Source organism: Peromyscus maniculatus, chromosome 1 (assembly GCF_049852395.1).
Source record: "Peromyscus maniculatus bairdii isolate BWxNUB_F1_BW_parent chromosome 1, HU_Pman_BW_mat_3.1, whole genome shotgun sequence".
Classification (NCBI taxonomy): domain Eukaryota; kingdom Metazoa; phylum Chordata; class Mammalia; order Rodentia; family Cricetidae; genus Peromyscus; species Peromyscus maniculatus.
The window spans coordinates 100,469,069-100,480,409 of NC_134852.1; the positions used below are offsets into that span (position 1 = coordinate 100,469,069).

At 47.3% G+C, this 11,341-nt stretch overlaps 1 protein-coding gene across 1 annotated transcript; it reads left to right on the forward strand.

Moving 5' to 3' along the window:
• Positions 1-621: 621 nt before the first annotated feature.
• On the forward strand, positions 622-9,345 carry Fzd4 (frizzled class receptor 4). The gene is made up of 2 exons (XM_006988754.4): positions 622-1,239; positions 3,307-9,345. The coding sequence occupies exons 1-2, from the start codon at positions 949-951 to the stop codon at positions 4,633-4,635; spliced, it is 1,620 nt and encodes a 539-aa protein (XP_006988816.1). The 5' UTR covers positions 622-948; the 3' UTR covers positions 4,636-9,345.
• Positions 9,346-11,341: the final 1,996 nt, after the last annotated feature.

The following is an 11,341-nucleotide window of genomic DNA, read 5'->3' on the forward strand; positions in this document are numbered from 1 at the left end:
GGGGCCGGGGGGCCGGGCGCCAGTCCCACTGGCTGGGGGTGAAAATTGCAGCGAACTCGCGCTGTACCAGGCACCGGCTCTAAGCGTTTCAGGCTTTATCGCTAATCCCTCCCAAGTCACTTTACGGATGAGGAACCTGACGCCGAGAGGTTGGGCAATTTGCTCAAGGTCACACAGCGAGGATTTAAAGCCACAATCTGTGTAAATCCTAAATACCGTGTTCTTTGTGTTCATTATTTTGCTTGATACAGAGGTGGCCACAGGGCTGGAGTTGACAGCTGGAAGGGGAAGAACATGAAAGGGGCATAGATGTGGGAGCACCTCTCACCTGAGGGAGGAGGGCAGGTTGGCTGGGCAGGAGCCACGGGGCTCCAATCGACGCCTGGCCACAGTGTGCAATGGATCCGGGTGGGAGGACGCCGAGCGCCTGGAAGCCAAGCGGGGCGGGGCGGGGCGGCTCTGGAGCGAGCGAGGGAGGGAGGATCAGGCTGCGGGCCGGGGCCTGACCCTTACAGCGGGAGAGAGGCCCCGCCCCCGCCCGCCCCCTCTGCCCAAAGCGGCCTCTCATTGGACAATCATGTTGTCCGTCCCGCCCCATCCCCGCCCTGCGAACCTCCAGCGCCGCGGAGCGCTGGGGCGGTGAGAGCAGCGCGGCGTAGAGTGCAGGCGGGCTTCGCCGAAAAGCCGGACTCGGCCGGCGCCGGGTTCTGGGATCGCTGCCTGCAGCCATGACCCTAGCAGTCCGTCCCTCTGCCCCGGCTCCGGGCGTCTGATATCCCTCACAGTCTCGTACAGCTGCTGGAGAGGCGGCCGCTGCCCCCTCGTCGCCCTTGGCGCCTTACTGGACTCCCTATCCGGAGCTGGGAGCAGCGCGGCCACCGGCGCCCCCGTGCAAACTGGGGGTGTCTGTTGGAGCAGACCCCGCCGCTGCTGCCCGCGGCTCTGGCCATGGCCTGGCGGGGCACAGGGCCGAGCGTCCCGGGGGCGCCTGGAGGCGTCAGGCTGGGGCTGCTGCTGCAGTCTCTCCTGCTCCTGTTCCTGCTCCAGCGGCCGGCACTGGGCTTCGGGGACGAGGAGGAGAGGCGCTGCGACCCCATCCGCATCGCCATGTGCCAGAACCTCGGCTACAACGTGACCAAGATGCCCAACCTGGTGGGACACGAGCTGCAGACGGACGCCGAGCTGCAGCTGACAACTTTCACGCCACTCATCCAGTACGGCTGCTCCAGCCAGCTGCAGGTGGGCGCCCCTACCCCCACCCCGGGAGGGACCTAGTAGATAGGGACTCCCAAACTCCTTCCTTGGAATCCTTGACAGATCGAGCCCCCTGTTCCCTTCCTCACTTGAGGGTACAACTTCTGGAAAAGTGATTTCCACTCCGCACCCCACCCCCCATTTTTCTGTCCCTCTTGGAGACTAGAAGCCAAAACGTTGTGTAAGTCATCTGGCCCGCGAAAGAACCCATTCTTACACCCCGCCCTTCCGTTTTTCTCCCCTGCCCATGTCTGGCCAAGCCCCTAACCCCAGAGGAGCTGAGGGTTATCTTTGCCAAGGATTCCGGCAGCCGCTGCTTGGTGGGCGAGTCCTGGCAGGGCATCCAGTTGCACCTAAAACTTGGAAAGAGTGATAAGGAGACAGAACTTTGCCCTTCCAGGTCACTCACCTCCTTTCTCCCTGTATTTTTAAGTGTAGGTTACCAAATAAAACATCGCTGCCCATTTTCTGCAGAATGCCCCCGTCATCACCCTGCACTCTTTAGAGGTCATACAGGAAAGAGTTGGCTCGAGTTATTTCTTGTCCTTAGGGTTGGAGGCAGGTTTAGTGTTTGGACAGACTGAAAAAGCTCCAGGAAGGTAGTGTGCATATCAGAAGAACTTTTTTCTTCCCCCCCCCTTTGGGGAGCGGCAGTTATTAAAATGTTAAAACTTACATATGTGTAATGATACAGAAATTCTTCCTACCCTATTAAGTGAAATTAATTTGCATATACAGTATAGTTATAATTTTGAATCTACAACCAACTTGATGAGGAGATGGATTGGAATGAAGTTTTAAAAACTTAACACTGGTCATGTTTTGGTTGGTGAGGCTGAGTGGCTTTAATAAAAGCTAGAAAAGAGGGTAACTGGTAAAAAAAATAGAGGTTAGAGTTGTCCAGACTGAAACCTCGAGCAATCTATAGTTCTGGCTGTAGGGAGATAAGAAACAGACTTACAGTTTACTTACCAGCTCATGTTTTTACATAGGTCATTTTAAAAGCTGGATTGTGGTTTCGGGAAGATGGTTGGGATTAGACCTGTTGCTGGTGAAATATCCCTGTGGAAGTTTCAGGACTTCAAAACTAGGTTCTAAAAGCTTAAGAAATGATCCTCTCACTCTCAGTTTGGAAACAGCGCAAAGCTGACATCAGTGGCAGTTTTGCTGGAGAAACAGCTTTTGCAGGGATATGTATTTTTAATTACATGTATCCTGAGGAAGCAGCCAAGCTGTTTTGAAAGACAAGACTGGATCCCTTTACATGCTGGAAAATAGTTACTTGTAACTCTAGACACCATAGACAACATCTGTAAGGAGCCAAGGAGACTGTTTATCAATGCTGGAGGAATTGAGGACAGCAACTGGACTCTGGCCTGCTGGTATTGCAGTTTCAGAGACTTAACATTTACATCTTCCTATTGTGCTTCATTATTATTCATTGAGGAAAGGGAGCCAAATGAATCCCTGGAGACCAGAGAACCCCCGCCCCCCCAACTCCTGTCTCCTCCTTGAGTCTAACAGAGTCTCAAGTTAGTACATTTTCTGTTTAAATGTGGGATTGACTTTTGAACATTAGAGTGGAAATGAGGGGAAAATAGAGTGGTAACAGTATCTATATTTTCTTACATTTATTTTTAAGATGACCAGAGAAAGGAGGATAAAAGGCAAGCACCCGTCACCTAAGTGACCAAGTCACTTTATCAGACTCTGTAGATCTTTCAGAGGGTAGCTAGAAGGAGAGGGATATTGGAAGTCAGTTTTTAAAAGTTTATTTTCATAAGGTTTATGTGAAAAGGTTATGTAATTCTTCATAAATTTCTTACTTATTCATTCATTTATGTTCCTCTGAAATGAATTATGAGATCCCAACTAAGAAAACTGTGTAAAAGTGATGGATTATGAGGCACCGGTGTTTCAGGTCAGAGTAAACAGACATATTCCCAGTAGGCTGGCTTAAAGGTAGATATTGCCTGGAAGCGTTCACTCAGCTTTGTGCATTTGCTCAAAACCCCGCTCATTGTTTTCTTTGTTTGTGTCATTTCTTCCCAGTTCTTCCTTTGTTCGGTGTATGTGCCGATGTGCACAGAGAAGATTAACATCCCCATTGGCCCGTGCGGTGGCATGTGTCTTTCAGTCAAGAGGCGATGTGAACCAGTCCTGAAAGAATTTGGTTTTGCCTGGCCGGATAGCCTGAACTGCAGCAAGTTCCCACCCCAGAATGACCACAACCATATGTGCATGGAAGGACCAGGTGATGAAGAGGTGCCCTTGCCTCACAAAACCCCCATCCAGCCGGGAGAAGAGTGCCACTCCGTGGGAACCAATTCTGATCAGTATATCTGGGTAAAAAGGAGCCTGAACTGTGTTCTCAAGTGTGGCTACGATGCTGGCTTGCACAGCCGCTCCGCTAAGGAGTTCACGGACATTTGGATGGCGGTGTGGGCCAGCCTTTGCTTCATCTCCACCACCTTCACTGTGTTGACCTTCCTGATCGATTCGTCCAGGTTTTCTTACCCTGAGCGCCCCATCATATTCCTCAGTATGTGCTATAATATTTATAGCATTGCTTATATTGTTCGGCTGACTGTAGGCCGGGAAAGGATATCCTGTGATTTTGAAGAGGCGGCAGAACCTGTTCTCATCCAAGAAGGCCTTAAGAACACAGGATGTGCAATAATTTTCTTGCTGATGTACTTTTTTGGCATGGCCAGCTCCATTTGGTGGGTTATTCTGACACTCACTTGGTTTCTGGCAGCAGGACTCAAGTGGGGCCATGAAGCCATTGAGATGCACAGTTCTTATTTTCACATCGCAGCCTGGGCTATCCCTGCCGTGAAAACTATTGTCATCTTGATTATGAGACTCGTGGATGCTGATGAACTAACCGGCCTGTGTTATGTCGGGAACCAAAACCTCGATGCCCTCACCGGCTTTGTGGTGGCTCCTCTCTTTACGTATCTGGTGATCGGCACTCTGTTCATTGCTGCGGGTTTGGTGGCCTTATTCAAAATTCGGTCAAACCTTCAAAAAGATGGGACAAAGACAGACAAGTTGGAAAGGTTGATGGTCAAGATCGGGGTTTTCTCGGTACTGTACACAGTTCCTGCAACCTGTGTGATTGCCTGCTATTTCTACGAAATCTCTAACTGGGCGCTCTTCCGGTATTCTGCAGATGACTCTAACATGGCCGTTGAAATGTTGAAAATTTTTATGTCTTTGCTTGTGGGCATCACTTCAGGCATGTGGATTTGGTCTGCCAAAACTCTTCATACGTGGCAGAAATGTTCTAACCGATTGGTGAATTCTGGGAAGGTAAAGAGAGAGAAGAGGGGGAATGGATGGATGAAGCCAGGGAAAGGCAATGAAACTGTGGTGTAAGGCTAGCCAGCTTCCCCACTGTCCTCATTCTGGAGGAAATTGTGCGGCGAATCTCAGTTTGAACAAACTAGGAACACTTTAGCACCCCCACTGTCAGCCCACCACCCCTCGCCCCACCCAGCATCATAAAAGCGATGATTTTGCTGCAAACTTTGGAATGATCCAAAATGGAAAAGCCAGTTAGAGGCTTTCAAAGCTGTGAAAAAATAAAAACGTTGATCACTTTAGCAGGTCGCAGCTCGGAGCGGGGAGGTACTGCTTAGATTCAGCGTGGTGCTTGTTGGCCCCTACTGGGTGGGATTTCAGCTGTGGGTGGATAACTTATGGGGAGAAAGATTAATCTTTTAAAACTCTTTTAAATCTTAAATAGTAACTAGGTCTTTCAGATAGCAAAGTGATCTATAAACACTGGAAACACTGGGGTGGGAGACGTGTTGCCGAGTTTGATAGTTTGGCTGGTCTAACATAAACATCTTCTGGCCTACGCTGTCTGCTGTTTAGAACTCTGGAGCGCACTCCCAAGAGGTGGTGTCAAAATCCTTCAGTGCCTTTGTCGTAAAACAGAATTGTTTGAACAAACAAAAGTACTGTACTAACACACGTGAGGTATCCAATGGATTGTTCTCTCTCTGTTGAATTTCAACATCCCTATTCTAGGCAGTCCCTGTTTTCTTCACTTTACACTAATGACTCCGAGAAAAATGATTTTTTTATAGGAATTTTTTGCACTGCAGCATGCCTAATGAGGGGGAAAGGAAAGGTGATTCACTTTCTGACAATCACTTAATTCAGAGGAAAATGAGATTTACTGAGCTGACTTCCCTTACCGACCCCAGAGACCTATTGCATTAAGTAATGTTAAGCAATTGGGACTTAAAATATTTTAGTTTGTGTGATTGCATCTAGGCAGACGCCAGTCTGGAAGAACTGAAATGTTAAATTTCTTGGCAACTTTGCATTCACACAGATTAACTGTGTAATTTGTGTGTGTCAATTACAATTAAAAGCACATTCTTGGACCATGACATAGTATACTCAATTGACTTTAAAACTGTGGTCAACTTGCATTCATAGTGTGATAGTGCCTTTCTCCCCTGTAGCATAAGAATGTTATCGGAGTTTGGTCTACTTACCACAATGGAGACTTATTCAACTTTGCAAAGGCAACTAAGGACAGCAGATCCAAATACTTGGTGCATAATTGTTCCTTAGTAATTGGCAAAGGCTCCTTATAAGATTTCATTAGAGGCAGTGTGGCCTGGAGTATTTATATGGTGCCTAATGAATCGCCAGAATGCCAGCCAGAAGCTGGATTGGTTAGCAGGGGATATGGTATAGACCGTATGGAATGAGCTGCAAGGTCTAACAGCATGGGTCTTAATTGCCTTTGCTGGGGTATCCAAAGCTTTTAAAATTTATGCTTTAAGTCCCTCACAAGGGGGTACCCTCTAGCAACCTATCAAAAGTTGCAGTTCTTTTAAAATTGTAACTGGCTTTTCTCTTAACCTGCCTTAGGCCTTTTAATCACCAGATCTCTGGGACAAGCTGTTGTACATGTCACAGGTTGCTCTCCTCGTATTTCAGACCTGTCTGCTTCAGCAACTACAGTTATTTATTGATTCATGCCTTGTCCTTTTAGGAAGAAAGTGCTTCATGTTTTGTCCATCATACTTCATGGAGAGACATTTCACAGGCTCCAAATCATCCCAAATAAGTGGTCAAATTCTAGGAATATAAACTTTTAAAAAGTGGGGTTTGGGGGGTTTTGTTTTGTTTTGGTGTTTTGGTTTCAGCTTTATGTCTATGACTTGACCTTTTCCCCCCACACACATTGTTTTTGCGAGTTACGTAGCTGCCTGAGATCAAGATGCACATAAGGCCCAACGTGTGTGTTCAGGAAGGAGCATCTTGGGGCTGGTGACATAGAGACCTCCATGGACCTGGGTGGCCCCTGATGATTTACCCAGTCTGAGTACCTAGGCTGGACTAGGGCATAAGGCTCTAGGAGCATGAGAACTGATCCCTGGGAGGGCCAGTTGAACTCCTGAATGAGCTGCCTATGAAATGTGAAGTGGACCCGCCCCGGGCTGCCTGCAGACAGTTCCCATAGCTGTCCAGGGCCCTGGAGTGTGCACCCAAGGGCAGATTCTGCCCTTACTCACGCTCTGCGCTGGTGTCTTGGGAGTTGTGCAGTGACTCCGGTCCAGGAAAGGGGTGGAGGGCCAGGCAGTAGCTGACTGCCTTTGCTGTGCAGGCTCTGTAATGCAATTCGTGGTGATGCTTCAGTGATTGTGGGACCAAGACAGCACCCTCCATAGGGCTGGGCAAGAAGTGGGTGCTGGACGTGTGTCATCAACAACCATGACAACAGCGAGCCCTCAGGTGACCCTGGCTACCTACATTCTGAATTCTGAAGCTAGTGTACTGACAATTTTTTCTGTCCTGTCAGTAACTTGCCTTTTCAGGGAAGTTATGTCTGAGCAAGGGGGGCTGGCAGTTCAGACTGGTTTAGTAGTCTTAGCAATGTAATGGCGTTGTTAGGCCTTCCCTTTCATATTCCAGAAGATGGAGAATGTTTCCAGTTTCCAGGAAAAGACCCTGGTGACTGCGGAGGCCCCACCAATGCCCTTCAAGTGACTTTGTCACTGCCTCACGTCTTTTTACTGTTTCCTTATCACACATCTCTTCCTAGGTCTCTCTCCCTTTCCAGGATTCCTTCTAAATCAGTGACAGACAGCATCAGCTTTGCTTCATGACAATCTCCATATAACCCCCCTAGGACAATCAGAGTAAACCCCAAGGACTGAGCTCGGGCATCTGCTGTGGCCTTGGGCACAGGAGGGTCAGGGCTTGGAGTGCTCCATGGGACTTATACACAGGTGTATTGGGGGGCAGCAGCATGCTGAGGGGCAAGTTGGGCTTACTTGCCTTTCTCTGAGATCTAGAATGAGTATGTGTGACTGTCATTTTCAAGAAAAGTCCTCAAGCTTCCAGATAGTCTATTAAGCACAGCTCAGGGCACCTCTGCCTGACCTTGTCTTTGATAAAACTCCTTCGTCTTGCTTCGTAAAAGCCAAACCGTGGGGCAGAGGAACGCGGTGTCGGGTAGAAGTGGCCAGAACCGCCTGGTTGAACTGCTCAGCTGATCATATCTTTCTTCCTTTATGGTGACCCATTTCCTGGTTGCTGGGATGGCTCCTGAGCTGGCACAGCGCCCGGAGGCCTGACACCAGGGGAAGGTGACACTGTTTCCTGAGATGTTCCCTTGCTTGCTTCTCTCCATCACCCCCTCCCTTGTACTCCCTGAACCCAGAACCAGAGAAACACCCTCCTGAGATCCTGAACTGTCTGGCCCTACCTGACATCTCCGGCCCTGTGCTCCCAGAATTAAGTGTCTTTGGTATTGAGTGCCGCAAAGTGGGGTCCTGGGACACCAAGATGGACTTGGCATCCTCAGTCTTGAAAGAGCAGGCACAATTGAGAGAGGTTTCACCAGGGTGCTGTGTCGGCTGCAGGGCCCATGGCAGCAATTAGGAAAGGAAACCAAGAGGGCACAGGCTTTGGCAGGAACTGCCTAATGTATAAATTCCAGCCTGTGACGGAGGGCATCGGAGAGCGTGGCTATTCCTGCCAGTCCTGATGAGTCCCCGGACAATGCTCTTTGTTCTCTATTGTATTTGACTTCAGGGTCCCTGTCTGGGTTTGCAGTATGTCTGGCAAAGGACCCCCAGTTATCATTTTCCCTTCATGCCTAGGTCAAAGATCTTGAAACTCCTGGGGGAGCATTTTGCTCCTCCAAAGGGTCACATGCTGAAGCCCCAAGTAATAGATTTTGTCCCACTGGCGCCTGGATAGAGCTCTCTGTTACTGTCTTTTGCCAGGTCCCCCACCCCCACCCCAGCATGCCTCTTCACCTGATAAGCACATTTGCCCTGGTGGTATCTTGTTTTTCTTTCTCGTTGGTCTTACTTTCTCCCCTTTGCAGCAGCCAGTTCCTAGTATTCACCCAGGCAGTTGGTAGAGAGTCTTTGGAATCCCTTAGAAACCATATGCTCAGAGCCTTTGCGCCTTCCTAATCTCCCAGAACGTTCATTTAATGACCACTGTCATCCCAGAAGGCTTCTGCAAGGGGCTAAGGGCAGCTCCGCATCCCAAAAGTTGTGCACACTTCAAAACCCTGCAAGTTTAACAGGCTGAGGCCCGGACTTGACTGTGGGCATGGGGAGAGGTAAGTTGCTTTCTAGAGCTTTCCCAGTGGCCATCCAGGTGGTTCTGAGTTTCTTCTACCTCACAGAGATGGTGTGAGGCTTTGGAAGGCCCGAAAATGAAGGCCACTTTTCTCTTCCTAAGAAAGATAAACTAAGTAACGATCCCAGTCTGCAGAAAGATCAAATACAGTTAGAGTTATATCGGGTCGCAGTCTGACTAGTTGCTCTCTGGCGTTTTCTTGGATCCTCATGCCTATCCACAGCTCCAGAAACCTGGAGGCAACCTTTCAGATGCTTGATATAGAGGTACCAGGCAAACCCTGCTGTACACGCCCTGCATAAATTGCTGAATTTCAAAGGAAATAGACCCTCCTTTCAAGGATGTACAATAGTGTGTCTGCATTGATGTCTGTACTGTAAATTTCTAATTTATCACTGTATTAAAAAAAACAACTTGCTATTTAATTTTTGTATTAAAGGAAAATAAAGTTTTGTTTATTAACTGGTGTGTGGTTTGGTATGTTTTTGAAGGTACGTGATAGTCCCTGGGAAGCATACATACTCAGTACTGAGAAAGGGATGGATCAGTTTGTTTGGTAGATTGAAAAAATGTGCTTTTGGCTAGTGCTATTTTTTCCCTGTGGGATTTCTCCTGGGTCATCAAACCCCTACCATCCAAAGTCAATGCAAGCAAGTGGATCACATTATACTTTGGATGTAGCTAAATTTCCCAAGCTGTTACCCCAATGACACCATCCCCTCCCCCATGGTATTTCTGAGAGTGGCCATCTTTTCCTTTGAAGTTTAGTCTAGTGTCCTGAAAACAGATTTCTTCTTGCTGCTGGAGCTCCAAGCTGCTTACACAGTGGTTCTGTTTTGTGTATATCTCATCATTCTGACAAAAAAAGAGTCATCTTGGGCTAATTTTCTAAGTTGGGTGGTCTCTGCCCCTATATCCAAAGAAGTCACTGGACAAAGCAGCTATGTTAGCATTGGAGGTGAGATGTGGTTCAGTGGTGGAGTGCTTGGCCAGCATGTGTGAGACTCTGGGTTTGATACCCAGCACTGCAAAATAAAACAAAAACCATCAGGACATTATCATCATCTCCACTAATATGGACCACACAGAGAACAGGAGAGCCACTGCCAATGCAGATTCTGCTGATGTCATGGTTGAGATGTCCCTCTTGATTTGCTTTAACTGCTTGCCACCTTTTAACTGCATTTGAATACCACCCTGCTTGGGGGTGAATAAAAAGCTCTGTACAAGGATTTGCAATACTACTCTCCTTATCTGCAGATTTCTATTATAATTTTATCGCAAACCCAAATGAAGGGAGGCATGTAATTTAAATTCTCTTCCTTGTAAGTCAGGCTGTGTTTCTCATTTCATTACCTACTCATTAAGTAGTTATGAAGTTAAGGGAAAGTCAACACAATCTGGAATGAATTCATAATAATCCCTTGCACTTGTAGAAACACTTTCCAACAGAAAATGCCGAATGCGATTTTGTTTTATTCTCAGGGTGTTTCTGAAGTAAGTAGGGCAAACATTGCTTGCAGAGAGAAGCCAAGACTTTCTGGGGGTGAGAGTAATCCAGTGGGACAGATGGAAAGCCAGATAGCATCATGTCAATCTTGGGATTTTGTCTTTTTTCTATATGAGATTTTGATCTCATTTAATATTAATATTTTGAGACGTTGTATTGTGTCCCCTCAAAATATGTGTTGAAGTCCTCCTAATCCTGGCTATCTATGAGTATCAACTTATTTGGAAAGGGGGTCTTGGTAGATGTAATTAAATTAAAATGAACTCAGATTACATTGGGGTCTGCCTTAACCCTATAATTGTTATCCATCAAGTAGAGGTACACATAGACACACACAGACACACAGAGGGAAATGTCACATGCTTAAGAGTTTGAAGTTCTGTAGTTATAGGCCAAAAAAGAAACATTGAAGTTTGCTAGAAGCCTCCTGAACAAGAAAGGGGAAGACATGAAAGATTCTTCTAGGAGCTTCACAGAAAGAATCATTATTGATTTCAGGTTTCTAGACTGCAGAGCTGTATGAGAATGAATTTCTGTTATTTTGACTTGCCAGTAGAGATCACTTGCTATGGGGACTCCTAGGGAACTGAAACAAACTCATCCTCAAAATCCATCCACTTCATCCATTCACAAGGTTCATTTGAGACTAAGTAAAGACTGACAGGCATCCCTCTAATGAGTCCTGCCCATGAGCTTACGGTTTTTAGGACTTATAAAACATAATCCTTACAGTACATAGTTTTATCCATAAACTGGACACCTCTAGAGTAAACTCCATGATCCCTGACACTCATTTGTTTTGAAACGAACTTGGCTGATTTCCCACCCACCTACCCGCAGTGGGAGATCAGTGTGTAGGGCCAAGACCCTAATTGGAATGCAGGCTAAGGATTTCCAGCATTTCTGTGCTGAGAACTGAGTTTTCCCTTTCCCATTTTAGCCTCCACA